This window comes from Aulonocara sp. 'chitande type north' Nkhata Bay, linkage group LG7 (assembly GCF_057382095.1).
Source record: "Aulonocara sp. 'chitande type north' Nkhata Bay isolate Kocher_YH1m ecotype deep benthic linkage group LG7, A_spYH_male_GT1.1, whole genome shotgun sequence".
In the NCBI taxonomy this organism is placed as follows: Eukaryota; Metazoa; Chordata; class Actinopteri; order Cichliformes; family Cichlidae; genus Aulonocara; species Aulonocara sp. 'chitande type north' Nkhata Bay.
Window position 1 is genome coordinate 36,153,608 of NC_141350.1, and position 14,883 is coordinate 36,168,490.

The window sequence follows — 14,883 nt, forward strand, 5'->3', positions numbered from 1 at the left end:
TATTTTAATATTTTAATTTATTTTAATATTATTTATGAAAGAAAAAGAAAAAAACAACAACAACAGCTTACAAAGGTGTTTTTGTTTGGTTGATTGGTTTTGTGTGCCTGTATGTGAGACAGTTTATTTTTATTGTATTTTTATTTATCTTTTGCTAAGGGTATTATAATAGAATCTCTGCCACAACTGTAACTTCCGGCCACGACTCACTCTTCGTTCAGGAGAGGGCTTCTTAAACAACACTGCCCCTGTCTGGTACTACTATACTACCATACTATTACCTATTCTACTAATAAAAGCTCATCAATGGCCCTCTTGTGGCCTAAAAAGCAAAGAGCAGGCTAGTTTTTAGTCCCCTAACTGGCATACTCAGACAAAGGTTGTTTGAGTGACTGAGCAAGAAAGGTGGTTGGCTGGGCAGTTAGTTTAACTTTTGAGTGATGTTTAACAATAACAAACAGACCTTAGAAATTTCCCTTACTATTGTTAATATTATTATTCTTATTGTTATTATTTACTATTCTAGGGGATATTTAGACACAGTTTATGTTGAATAAATGTTGTGATAATGAGTGCCTGTAAATAAAGCATGATTGCTTCTCGTTCACACTATCTAATATGATGAACATAGTTTAGCATCAAGGCAGCATAAAAATGTGCATCAGCCAAAAAGTGTACGTGTGTTTTTGAGACTTCTACAACATTAGTGTGGTTATTTTTTCAGGAAAAAAAAAGAATAAAATGCACAATACATTTTTAGTCAATAAACTGCAAATAACTAACAAACTAACTAAATGAATAGATAAATGAATAAAATGCCCGATGTAGCAAAAAAAAATGTTACAAATGAAAATTCAAATATGAAAATTGATATTAGATTGCTTTTGTTTTTGATTTGTCAGGTGTTCAAGAAGTTCTCCAGTTAAAAGACAAACAAACAAACAAAACAAAGTATTTAATTATTCCAGGTTAACATGGTTAATAAAATATTTATGAAAAGAACAAATTGCTTTGAAGATATACTGTATTGTAAATTGCTTTTAATAATGTGCATTTCCTTCTTCTTGCTAATATTTGGAGCTGGACGATTTACAAACAGAGGAGCGTCCAGTCATGGATGAAAACATCCCAACAAGAAAGTCTTGTTTTCGTGCCATGCTTTTTCAGAGTGACATATGCTGCCCTCAGCCTGGCATGCAGGAAATCTGGTAGCTGTATGTTCTTTTGCATGTTTTTATTTTTAGTGATATCTCTTGGCAGCTGCTTACAAAGCTCAGAGGATGACTGCTAATGACTCTGGCAACATCCTGATCAGCAGGTCGGCATTTTCCATTTTCCTCATGAAATACTTTGGTGCTCCTTCAGTTGACCGGCACGCTAATCTGTACAGGCATGCATTGCTTAGGAGGACAAATCCTAATAATTTGGGTGACCCCAGGCTTCCCTTGTACTTGAATGTCACCATTCATATTTTTAAACTCCCATTTCCACCAAGTGATGGTGCTGTTGACCTCTTAGTTCTTCAGCTATCATTGCTTTGCTAAAGTTTTCATTTATTATTCTTTTGCTTTATGATTAAATATAAAATTGAAGCCTCAGCTGTACTTTGTGTTTAATGCTAAATATTATGAAAAGCTTTAGCGTGGTGGCATTATCATCGACTAAAATTCCTGCTAAGACATGATCCCAAGACAGTGATGGAAAGAGTTGTTTTTAGAGAATACTAAATATATAATCCCAGTGGAAACAGCTAGCTGCAGGGTTTGTGGATGATTCTTAAAAATAGACTTACATGAAACTTTGGCTGCCAGCTGGTCCGTGCAAAATCAGAGGCATTCACAAGGGGTGTCCATTACTCCCATCTGCTGTCCTTAACCTCCCCAGTTAAACTTTCTTTGTCTCCTGCTTTCTGATGAGAAGGTCAAGCAAACAGATGCACTTTCGCTGATAATAACTGAGATGGGGTTTTAACTGGAAATGTCTAATACCGGGCTTGAAAACACTGACAGGTAAAGTGGGTCAGAAAGAATTGTCTTGCAAAGAACTGACAGCTTCACTAAGTCTAAGATATTATATTTGGCAGTAGTGTCTCTCTCCAGCTGAACAAGCATTTAGAAACAAAATATTCATTTCAATCTCTTTCTTCTTCAGGCTTGTCTTTTGATGGTATTTCTTGCGTTCCTGAATTAGCACAGATAACGGAATGGTGCATTTCTATTTTCTTCGGTAGGCATACTTCCCCTGAAGAAGATAAAGGATCTCAAGGATCCATGTAGGTGGTGAAACGATCTCTTTGCCATCTGAAGGCCTGTGTGTTTGCAGTGCTAACAGACACTGGTTCCTTTACAGTACGCATAACTTACTGAAAAAATAAAGGAAGAGGCAAAGAGAAAGAGCTTGTTTTGAAATTTTGACTGCAGTAAAATTTGCTGTGAAAAAGAAATTTTGAAATACATTAGTCAAGACACATAAAAAAAACATTTATAAAAGTAGAAGCAGGGTACTGTCAATATATCAATGTCCAACACCTCTGCACCTCTGCATCTAAATAATTACATTTACTGGTTCCTCATGCTTCCATGCATCCATCCATCCTCTTCCACAAAAGCAGTGATTAATTAGTTGCTAATCCGAAGGTCACCTTTCACCTGACTGTTTCTCTGTCTGATCTGGCCTGCGGTAACCGGGTTTCCTACTTTAGGTGGGACTGTAAAGCAGTCTGCCACATTAACTGCATGTCCTCGTTCACTACATCTTCTGAGGCACTCCTATTTTCCTGTATATCCACTTTTCTTCTTCTGTATATGTCCAGAACATCTCAACCATATCTCGCTAACCTCATCTCCAAACCTGCATTCCCTCTGAACCACTCATTTCTAATCCTGTCCATTCCAATAACTTCCAGTAAAAATCTTAGCATCTTTAAAATCTGCCTCATACCTTTTTGCAAACATCACACATGGACAGCTCTTGCTACCATCTTTCTTTCCTTTCTCTACCTCCCCTTTCATTCTTGCTCAGGTCTTATGTCTAAACTGTGATTCCCTCACTGAGACTGTAAGTCATATTTTCAGGAAATGTACATATATATTGACACAAGTTGTGGCAACACACATTCAGAGTAATCGTATTGGGAAGTGATTTATTATTATTTTCATAAGATTCAACCTGCATGCTGATTTGATTCAGATTTGGTCATCCTTGTAACGGAGTACAAGGAACTACAAGAACTATTAATACTTCCTTAAGGTTTGTATCGAGTTGCAGTATTAATGCAGAATACGTTTATACCCTCTTCATCCAGATGTGAGTACGCGCGTGCCCGTGCATCTACTTTGCTGTGTGCGCGCGCATTATAAAGACCTTTTAGTTCACGTGCGGAAGAGACTGTGGTGCGGGGTGGGGAAGAAATGACTTGTGGGATGCGAAGTAGCCGGCGGCAAGAGAGGCAGAGGAGGTTGATTGACACACAGAGAAACGTCAGGGAGCGTAGCGGGAAATAAAATAAGGAGAGTTATAAAACATCCAGCTTTACGGTTAATTTAAAGCCTCGCAGACATTTCGATCTGCGCACACAAACAGCGGATACCGAGCGGAAGAAAAAAAAAGTTCAGATCCCACGAATCAGCGCGTGGGAGTGGGAAGCAGGATCGTGACTGACTGAGGCAAGCTCCACTGTCTGTCTCGTTATGGCAGGTAATTGACTTTAACCGTTACACATAAAATAATATGGACGGGCTTGAGTCTTTACAGCGAGACCCCGCTCCTAGGAGCTCTTAGCTGCGGTAACTGCGAGATTTCGCAGTCGAGTATCGGTTTAGCTAACGGTAGCTAGCTAGTGCTAGCGTTAGCTAGCCAGCTAACTCAAGTGTCATCCTCCATCTGGCCTGCCCTTACCGGCTAATGCTAGCTAGCTAGCTAGCTGGCTGTTTACCGGCCCGGGACCATTTTCGTAAGCTAACTGTGCACGCCGTATATGCTAGCTATCCCCAAAACCTCAGTGCTCAGATTTTTAGTCTAAGGTTGATTTTTTTTTTTTTTATTTCGAGAAGATTAAACAAATGCCCAGAAGGGCAAATTTTGCCTAGCATGCCGTAATTGGCTTCGCTCAAACTTTGACATTACCCACATGCAGGCTAGCCCTCCAGGCCCTGCTGCAGACTGAACAGTTTTTGCGTAAAATGAGTTAAAAGTCATCAGGCTTGTTTTTTTTAACACGCGCATGCTCGAGCGGAAAAACGAAGAAAAAAAAAAAACAACCTCAAAGCGAAAGAAATAAAAGCACTATGATCTAAACCATGACTCTGTCAGAAATGGGTTTATTTAGCGCAGTGTTGATTTTCAGTTCATTCATCAGCTCAGTAGTTGTTTGAAATCGTGTTGGCCTTTAGCTCCCCCCGTAGCCAGACGGGACTGATACTTGTAAAGGAAATATCTAGTGACATATTTGGTACATGCATTTGATTCATTAGGGTGGAGAAATTAATGACACTGCATGTTATCCTGCTTCTAAAACAGATTTTTGAGTTCATTTTGAACGCCTTTTTCTTTTCTGGGATCTTTGTCTTGCAGAAAGTGCAGGCACTGTGAAGCTATTACATTTTGTCCAGATCAGTACTTTTATGATTCAGTCCAGAATGTGTGTGTGTGTGTGTGTGTGTGTGTGTGTGTGTGTGTGTGTGTGTGTGTGATGAATCCGTGGTGACTCATAGATGTCCTTCATTTTTCTTCAAAGCGCGTGTGTTTCAATGTTGTTAAAGACAAATCGGACCAGTTTCCACTTAACCAATAAGAGAAACGATCATCTGTGGAAAATATGCCAAACATTTTTGTTGTGCAATGAGCTATGCTGATGGAGAACCTGTTGAGGCAAGTGATTAGAAGTTATTATTGAATCAGACAGCAAGTTTTGTCTTGTTGATATAGATTTTAAAAATAAGAGACGGCATTAGGAGACCATCTGCCTCCTCAATTGACCAGGCCTAAAATAAAGAATGTGTAATTACTTTCACATCCAGACCATTTGCAGTTTAGTTGGTATTTGTGAGATTTGAACCAGACTCTGTATCTCAAAGTGAGAAACCACTACCAACTAATCATGGCTTAGATCTAGCATGTTTATATTTATTTAAAAATCGCCGGTTTCTACTTGTTGCTTAATGTGCCTGTGACCCAACAGTAATATCTTTATGTTAATGTTAGTTTGGAGAAAAAATTACATTTTTATCTGTTTTCTTTGAGGCTAGAATTGCAGTAGTTGTGAGAGGATATGTGCACATCTGTGACCACACGCATTTTGCAAGAACCCTGTCTCTTTTAATTTCTAACATCTTATCAATTATCCCTTGCTGTCACAGGCAGCAGGGGACACTCAAATGATAAGTTTTCTTAGGAACTTGTTTACATTGTCCAGAATGTGAAATGTTATGTAATAAACCTGCCACCACCCAGAACTAAATATTTATAATTGTATTTCTGTAGGTCCTGGAGGTGACATGCAGTGGTGCTTCTCTCAGGTGAAAGGAGCAATCGATGATGACGTAGCTGAGGGTAAGTGATTTGATTAATTCAGACTAATGGATATTGCACAATTTAGCCATAGTGGGGTATGCCTTGGTGAAAATTCAGACATTTTTTTCTGTTTCCTGTTGGCAGCATTATGCAAAATCTACCAGAGAGTGAGTCTGAGGCTAAGGCAGAATCGACAAAATATTGGTGCTGATGCAAATCCCGGTTTTTCTTTTCATAATTCAGTCATACTAGAAGCTTGTGAACAGACATTCCAAGCAGCTGTGGCCCCAGGCTTTTAGGAGACCACCAGGAGCTGACAAACTTTCCTCCTTTAACCAATCAATCTAGGGATGTGCAATGATATTTCTGTAAGAAACCTCCCCAAAGGGGCCCCACATGGGGGTGGGGGGTGCAGAGTACACCAGCTGTTTCAGAAACCGTTACATTGAACTGATCTAATGTTCCTCCTTTCCTGCTCAGACATGTGTGATGTAGTGATTATAAAGTCTGATCGGACTGTTTGCCATGGTAAAGGACTGTGCTTTTTAAGTGCCCTTCTAGTTTCCACTGAAGAGATGCAACCCAAACACTTGATGCTGCTCCTGCTTTACATTAAAGGCTTTCCATTGGTGAGTCACTGGAAAGCTCTTTTTGAAAAAGGCAATGCAGACATTTAGGTTGCTGCTGGAAACTCGCTACTGGGTCCTTCTGTACCTTCTGTACATGGATCAGCCACTAGATTTGGAGGTTTTAGCATTTTCAAGAGGAATGCTTAAAAAAAAAAAAAAAGGAGCTGAGTCAGGCGTTTGGATAATTACCTGCTGATAATGCAGGGCCACTTGTGCTGTTCCATGCACTCTGTTCTTGGTTGCTCATTGTGGGAGTATCGTACTTTTCAGGAAAATTGGAAAACGGGACCTCCAGATGGCTGATGGACAAAAGCTCAGAGGCTGAAAGGATAAATCAATAGCTGTGAACCACTATCAGATGCTGTAGAGTGGTTTGCACCTCTGTTAGATGGGATTTTTGGTTAATTATATCATATTATAATCTTAATTTTTGTTAAATAATTTTGGTGATGTAGTTATATGGAAGGTGAGCATCAATATTTGTATTTAATTAACTGGTAAGTGAGTGAGCATTTAAAAATATATATTTAAGTCCGTCTTTCTTTATTGCCCCCAGTATTTTGCGAGAGCGCTGTGGTGTTACATATTGTTGAGCTTGTGGGTAACTTTTGTATCTAAAGAGTTCGTGGATTGTTGCAGTCTTTAAACTGTGTGGTAAGACTCAACAGCAATGGACTCCTATAAACAAGTCATTGATGTCAGCAAAGTAGGGGAAGGCCATAAAAAGATATGAAAACACTTCAGCTCATATTTACAGCTTTTAAAAAAAAAAAATTATTTGAAGGAGGAAATTATGGGCAAATGTGGAAGTCAAAACAAGATTGAAGAGCAACATGACTGCATGTTTCCTTTTCCAAATGGAAATATTATTGCACAGGCAGGAGTTGCAGGAAGGTTTAGCTGAGAGATGGGTGGACTGTACAGCACTGGTGATATGAACTATGGGCCATCATATAGAAATACAAGAAGAGTTTTCTAGCACAAACTCTAAAGGCACGTTCGAAGGAAAAAAGGAGCAGGATTTGATTAAAAGAGCACTTAGTCAGATGTTAGGCATGTGGATGGAAATATTCTGTTTTGAGGTGGGAGGTCAGTCTGAGCTTGTTTTGCAGGCAATGGTGGAGGAAACAACTAAATAATAAGCTTATTGTGGAAATAACCTGTAACGTGACATGGCTATCACAGATATGAAAATGATGGATAATGAAAGTCAATATATATCCACACTGTATGCAGTGAAGTGAGAAATGTACTGTCTTTACTGACAGAACATGTGAAAGGATTGGGAGCTGTCAGACTGCTACAGAGTTCCACGTGAAGCATGTTGCCATTCTCTAGATGCCAGGTACATGACCATGCCTGGAGTTTTGCAATAAAAAACATACAGAGAATACCATAGTACTGATATAGTTATTTCACTGCTTTACAAGTAGCAGCATGCCCAAGCTTTTCAGGTCATTTCAAGCCACATTCTAACCTTATTTTAGGATTTGGCATTTGTATTTTTGATGTCTTTACTTTAAAAATTAACCAAATACAGTCTGTCAGAATGATTTGCTTGGATATATTAATCCTTACTCTAGGCCTCAGGGACTGTGTCGTTAACAATGACCACTCGCTGCAATTTCTTGGAGCATTGTCTTTCTGCTCCAGTGGGCAACAAAGGGTTAAACAACTGTCTATGTGTGAGTGAGCTTCAGTGTATAAAGCAGCATACTGCTGCTGGGGGGGAAAGTGTAATTCTGTCAGAGTAAGAGGGAAAGAAAAGATGAAAACTAGGTTAGCAATCGTTTTCATTCTGCCCGACGTGCTGTGACATCCTCCTGCATCTTCAGGGCCACTTGCCTGTCTCCTCTCTGATTCTCACAAAGATAAATCCAGGGTTAGTTGAGAATAACTAAGTGGTTTCCTGGTGTACTTTCTGAGTAGTAGAGGGGCACATCTGTCTTGGTACGCCACTTTCAAAATGTTAAAATTGCACATGTAATCTTATGTCCTTTTTATTTTATTTTTTTGCAGCGGACATTATATCTACAGTTGAATTTAACCACACAGGGGAGCTGCTGGCCACAGGAGACAAGGGTGGACGCGTAGTCATCTTCCAACAGGAAATCGAGGTACAGCTGCGTCGTGGTTAACTTCTGCCTAGTTTGATTCCCACACATTTTAGAAAAGGTCATCCTCTGAACTTGGTGACACAAAGTCAGAACAATTATTCTAGTTTTTGGAAGCATGTCTGTAAACAAACAATAGTGGGCTTTATTTAAAAGATGGTTTTGTCTGTTTTCATACAAAAAACCCTTTAAACAAATTTACTCATCTCTGGTTCTCAACAGAACAAAAATCAGCCTCAGTTCCGGAGCGAGTACAATGTTTACAGCACTTTTCAGAGCCACGAGCCAGAGTTTGACTACTTGAAGAGTTTGGAAATAGAAGAGAAAATCAACAAGATTCGCTGGCTTCCTCAGAAGAATGCTGCTCAGTTCCTGTTGTCAACTAATGGTAAAATTCTCTCTTTAATTAAGCTGATGATCAGATATTTAACAACAGTCTGCAGTGAGTTTAATTTTGAATACAGGCATTAAAGAGAAATGAGTGACTCATAGACCCCGTCACACTTGACTCAGATGTGAAGAGAACTAGATATTAAAACATAATATTATAATTTCCTCCACAAGATGGTGAAATTAATGAATCTGCTTGTTAGTTAAGAGTAGTACTTTGTCTATCATAAAATTGCTACCTGACTCTTGTGAAACCACCATCGCATGTATGTAGACACCATACACTTGCATTTTATAGACGGCTCTGAGCAAAAAGTTCATTATTTATAGCACCAGGTGAAAAGGCAACTTTTTCAGAGTACAAACAGTTTAAGAAAGTCTGCTGTATATTGACTACATGAAGACCTGAATTGCTTTAAAAATCTCATAAATCTATAAGAAAATAACATTTCCATTTAGTGTGCCCGACAGTTGGTAATGTCATTTAAAATGTCTTTTTTTTTTTCCACAGATAAAACGATTAAATTGTGGAAAATCAGTGAACGAGACAAGAGGCCAGAGGGCTACAATCTCAAAGAGGAGGATGGGCGCTACAAGGACCCTAACACTATCACATCTTTGCGGGTCAGTTCTCAAATCAACCACTGGCTGGTTCAAGGGTGTGGTTAGTCAGACAAACCAGTAGTTCTTTGGAAGCAAAACTTTTAAAACCTGGGTGTGTCAGAAGTTGGGAAGGGCTGGTTTGTCATCCTTTGCTGTTGCTGATGGTAAAAATGACTGTTATTACTAATCCGGGCTGTCTTTTTAGAACCTTGTGTAACCTGTTATTGCAAAGCTAAGACTGTGTTCTGTGTTCCTGTATAAAGATATGATGGTGCTTCTTATTTTCATCTAGCTAATAGCTTGATGTTGTTTCAAATCTGTGAAGAGCTTTGAGCCAGCTAACTCTCACTGCCTTTTCTCATCACAGGTACCAGTTTTAAAACCCATGGACCTCATGGTGGAAGCCAGTCCACGGAGGGTGTTTGCCAACGCTCACACCTACCATATCAACTCTGTCTCAGTCAACAGCGACAACGAGACCTACCTGTCTGCAGACGACCTCCGCATCAACCTCTGGCACCTCGAGATCACTGACCGCAGCTTCAGTATCCTTAGATGCATGCGGGCATGTTTGTCTGTGCACCTGACTTGTGCATTAACCTGTCTGTCATCAGCTTGACGTTTTTGTCCAACTGGGGGTGAACAGTGAACATAAAAGCATCATTATTCCTACACCTCAGCACAAACCGGCAGAAAGGTTCTGCCTCACTCACTCTACTGTGGCTGGTTTGCGTGTGTGCTCTCACCTCTGACACAGAACAGAAAAGATGGGGACTGAGATGTAACCTGGTCCATTGTTTTCTAAAGTCTTGCATGGAAAAACATAGCTGTAGCCATGTCCAGTGGCTAATATGACTGTCCTTTGTGGGTCTTCAGTGCAATGGGAAAACGGAAAAGACAAACCAAGAAATCTTGTAGTTCCATGAAAAAAACATTTCAGGACCTACATTGGGTCACACTGTCCTGCAATGGCTCTGCAGAGGTCCCAGAGGGATAGTTCCTGCAGTTCCAGCATGCACACATGCAAGGTACAGGTTGCCCTGAAATGGCCCATTAACTCTTGTGGCAGTAAACCAACTGTAATCGCCCAGTTTGAAAGTCACTTCAGCTTCTTTTGGTAGGTGTCAGAGTATGAAAGACGTTATCCCTCCTTACCCGCATGCTCCTCAGATATTGTTGACATTAAACCGGCTAACATGGAGGAACTTACAGAGGTGATCACAGCAGCAGAGTTCCACCCTCATCAATGTAACACCTTCGTTTACAGCAGCAGCAAAGGAACCATCCGACTGTGTGACATGAGGGTTTCAGCTCTATGTGACAAGCACTCAAAGTGTGAGTACCTACTCATCATACTTTTATATGTCCCTTCTTCTACCCTGATAGGCAGATTAAGTACTGGATTTGTTATGCAAAGCACTTTCATGTCACAGTAGACCTTTTGGTGAACACTGCAGTTTGACTTTTTTCATCTTTCTGTCATCCAGTGTTTGAGGAACCAGAAGATCCAAGTAATCGCTCCTTTTTCTCTGAGATCATATCATCAATCTCAGATGTTAAATTTAGCCACAACGGACGCTACATGATGACTAGAGACTACTTGTCTGTAAAGATTTGGGACCTGAATATGGAAACCAGGCCTGTGGAGACATATCAGGTGAGAATGACAAATAGAAACTAGTGTGTGGTGTCAGGTTTACTACACAGTTATGAACAGTTATGAAACGACTGGCAGTAGGTTCATACACTGATGCCCTGGTTGCCACAGAATCTTCAAATTGTGGCGATTAATTTGTTAATAACTTTGTGATTTTGCTGCTAATATTTTACTATCAAAATGATTACAGATCATTTATTGTCATTATTTTGCATAGGAAATAATAGCATATAGATTTTTTTCATTACTGGAATGTAATAATCTCAGGTGGGCGCTTACTGTTTGCTATGTCTCTCAGCTAGAAAAGGCTATAGGCATATTTTAGGAAATGTGATTGAGAGGTGATGCATGGAAAGAGGAAGGAGGATTGACACCTAATATTGTCTGATAGTGTCCACAGCCTGTTAAACTCTGGTTTTCATATTTACTCATTTGATTTTAATGTACTTTTAGTTTTTATTTTATTATATGCAGTGGTAATTCATGTCACAGTTGGACAGTGGCCATTCTTTTTTCTTTTTTTTTTTTGCCCAGTCATTCCTGGTAATGTAATATAGTGGCCACTAGGGGGAACCCAACCCTGAAAGATAGGGTTACAGATAATGACAGGCATTTTAGATGTTCTTTTTCACAGATTCAAGCACCTTCTGCTACTTTATGGGGGTGCAGGAGATTTTGAATATTGGAGGTTTGTCTTTTGGAAGTCTCATTTAAAAATTTCTTATCATCATGTTTCTGCCCCCCCCCCCCCCCCCCCCCCCCCCCACAAAAATCATTACAGGTCCATGAGTACCTGAGAAGCAAGCTGTGCTCGCTATATGAGAATGACTGCATCTTTGACAAGTTTGAATGCTGCTGGAATGGCAATGACAGGTAAAAGGTTTGAGACACACAGGGGGTAAATGCAATAATAACACTAGGAAATTACATAATCTTTCAGGTAGCACTTTGTTTATTGCTGTCATGATTTTAAAGATTACACCCTGCAAGTTTTTTTTCCCCCCACTCTTTCTTTTTGCTTGGTGCACTGCACATTTGGCCTCGATCCATCAAACCCTGTTTGTGTAGCACCTTTCATTCAGGTTCAAAGTGCTTCACAGATATCTGCCAAAGCTGATAAGACAGAACAAATATATAGTAAAACTAATAATATGCAATGATAAGCAATTAAAGATAAATTAAAAAAAAAAAAATCAAAGAAATGTAATAAAAATGACTTAAGTGCATAGAGATTGCATAATTTAATATATTTGAATGAAGAAACATGAATGGAAAGTACAGCTAGATAAAATGCAGTAAAAAGATAAAAATGATAAAAGGTAGGAAAAATAATATGCTATAATCATTGGATATAAATAAAATAAACCAACGCAATGGTACATAAAAATAAAAAGCTTTCAAAGAACAAGTGATAAAATGATTATTAACCCTTGAACACTAAGGTGCGGTTTTTGTAACACCATCACTGATGTTTTCTGTAAAAATATATTAAATATATACACAATGGATGGGATTTGTTTGTTGCTTTAAAGCTGATTGACTTTTCAGCCTCCGGTTGCCTATGTAACCCTATAACATATTTATTACCACGTCATGTGTCAGTCAGAAGTAGTCTTTATCCATTGGTAGACGATTCAGTGACTTGCCAGGTTCTGCCCACTTTGTATAGCCAGTGGTCATTTCACCCATAAGCCTGGTTGAAGTTATCCTTAACTTTCTTATGATTTCTGGCAACCACGTACCTGGGAATCACTTCTGATGTGTAAGCAGTTTTAGAGTTGTCCTCTAATTGCCCATCACTTGTAAACTAGTGGTGCACAAAGTTTAAACTTTATTTTCTAATGGACATTGTTTTTGGATAACTTGATTTGATGACTCTCACTTTTCCCACGTCTCCCCACCTACTCTGGGCAGTGTGGTGATGACCGGCTCATATAACAACTTCTTCAGGATGTTCGATCGCGGCCACAGACGGGACGTGACATTGGAGGCGTCCCGTGAAAACAGCAAGCCCATGCAGGTCCTGAAGCCCCGCAAGGTGTGCACAGGCGGCAAACGCAAAAAGGATGAAATCAGCGTGGATAGTTTGGACTTCAATAAGAAGATCCTGCACACTGCCTGGCATCCCCAGGACAACATCATTGCGGTGGCAACGACCAACAACCTCTACATATTCCAGGATAAAGTGAACTAATTGCAGGGTGAGCTTGTCACATCTGGCGCGGGTGATGTCATTTGTAACCACCCGCAGCCTCACAGCCTCATCCAGGGCCATCTGTGGTGGTAATGCCAACAACCAGCATCCCTGTCCGGCCCTACTGAGTGACCAGACTTTGCCACTAGATGTGGACAGAGGAGGACTTGCTTTTGCCCATCATCAGTCTGTCTGTGGCAGAGTGATGCCTGCCTTGTTGTTAAGTGATGTTGTGCCAATTTCTTTCTCTTCATCATCTTTTTTTTTTTTCTTTTGCCAACCCGCCTGCCCTTTACTTTTCTAATGTGGGTGAAACAAGTTTAATTTCCTTAAATTTCTGAATACAGACACACTTATTTTTATAAATACCCCGTCCCCTAAAATGGTAGAAAATGAAAAACCCCTAGTTTGTCCCATTATTATCCTGTGCCATTGTAGTGTTTACTTTTCTAAGAAAAGTTTGACCTTTGTTTTGTGTACACTTTTTTTTTTTTTTTTTTTCACAAATTCATCAGTTCTGCTGTCTGTTTTTGAGTGTCTTCACATTTCCTTTTTTTCATTAAACCATACATTCATCACAACTTGCTGCTCATCTTGGACACATCCAGGATTTTGAGAAGTACAGTGGTTTTTTCTTTTTTTTTTTTTTCTTTTTTTTGCTGCTTTCTGGGGGTTGTTTTTTTTGTTTTGTTTTTTGTTGTCCGCTCAGATTTGGTCCAGTGAGATTTTTGTTCTGCTTGCTGTTTGTCACTGTGCCTCAAGCTCTGGTTGGCCAAACAGGCCCAAACTCAGTAAGAGCTCCTCCTTTGGTTTTTTTTTTTTCTTTTTTTTTTCTTGTTTTTCTCCCCCTTGGGTGTGTGTGAGTGTATCGTGATATTTTTGTGCATCGGCTCCTCTTCCTCCTGTTTTTTTTTTTTTTTTTCTTTTTTTTTCTTTTTTTGTTTTCTCTTGTCTTCTCTTGTCTTCAATAATAGTCAGGTATCAGAGAAGGCCTATTCAAAGATAATTATGATGGTCATATTTATATTAAAAAGGTTAAAGAGTCAACAGGTTTGTTCCGTCCTATTTTGTGAGATGAAGCCTAACCTCGAAACGTGACTTTTTTTTTTTTTTTTTTTTGAGGGGGGGATGGCTTTTTACCCCCCCCAAATCCTGTACCACAACATTCAGCTCAAGCTGCACTTCACAACAGGGAATAACATCTAATTTGACACTGGACTTTGTTGCTGCACCAACTCAAGTATTTGGATGTCTGTGATGTGAGACTGCAATTTTTTTTTTTTTTTTTAAAGAAAAGATTTGAGGCATTACAGTGTTTAAACTACTGCAGACGTAACTGATACTGTAACTGTGATGGTGCAATGAGCCTCACAGAAGATCTGCAGCACTTGGATGTCTCCACACTCTATTTAAAAAGTGGACACTTAAGAGTATATTGATGCCTCTAGTAATGTATAACTACAATTTTAATCAATGACAGTGGGGGGAGGGGAAAATAAAGGAACTACTTTTTGCATCCTTGTGAATGCTTGGTTGTTGGTGGGATCTCATCACTGCTCAACTGATGTTATGCTAAGCGTTACAGCTGGATTATCACAGAGCATTGTTGTTGACCTCATTAAACTCCTTCAGTTGGTAAGGGGACTTTTTTTTCTTTTTAAAGCTGTTGCCCCATCATTCACCGTGCAAGACTTACGTGCAGTTGCGATTAAGGGAATACTTGATGAACGTGATAAAATTCAGCCGCTGAAAGTTTATTGAAATCAGCTGAAAGGGTGTCCACTT

At 39.5% G+C, this 14,883-nt stretch overlaps 1 protein-coding gene across 1 annotated transcript; it reads left to right on the plus strand.

Annotated features, from left to right (window-relative positions):
• Nucleotides 1–3,403: 3,403 nt before the first annotated feature.
• ppp2r2ab (protein phosphatase 2, regulatory subunit B, alpha b) lies at nt 3,404–14,817 on the plus strand. The gene is made up of 10 exons (XM_086300230.1): nt 3,404–3,696; nt 5,482–5,550; nt 8,160–8,257; nt 8,477–8,642; nt 9,156–9,268; nt 9,615–9,792; nt 10,418–10,582; nt 10,735–10,904; nt 11,686–11,777; nt 12,819–14,817. Exons 1-10 carry the CDS (start codon nt 3,690–3,692, stop codon nt 13,096–13,098), a joined length of 1,338 nt encoding a protein of 445 aa, XP_086156356.1. The 5' UTR covers nt 3,404–3,689; the 3' UTR covers nt 13,099–14,817.
• Nucleotides 14,818–14,883: the final 66 nt, after the last annotated feature.

Coding starts and splice junctions, on each gene's coding strand:
- ppp2r2ab (XM_086300230.1), top strand. Junction 8,643..9,155: donor GTTCCTGTTGTCAACTAATG/GTAAAATTCTCT, acceptor TTTTTTCCACAG/ATAAAACGATTAAATTGTGG. Junction 9,793..10,417: donor GATCACTGACCGCAGCTTCA/GTATCCTTAGAT, acceptor CATGCTCCTCAG/ATATTGTTGACATTAAACCG.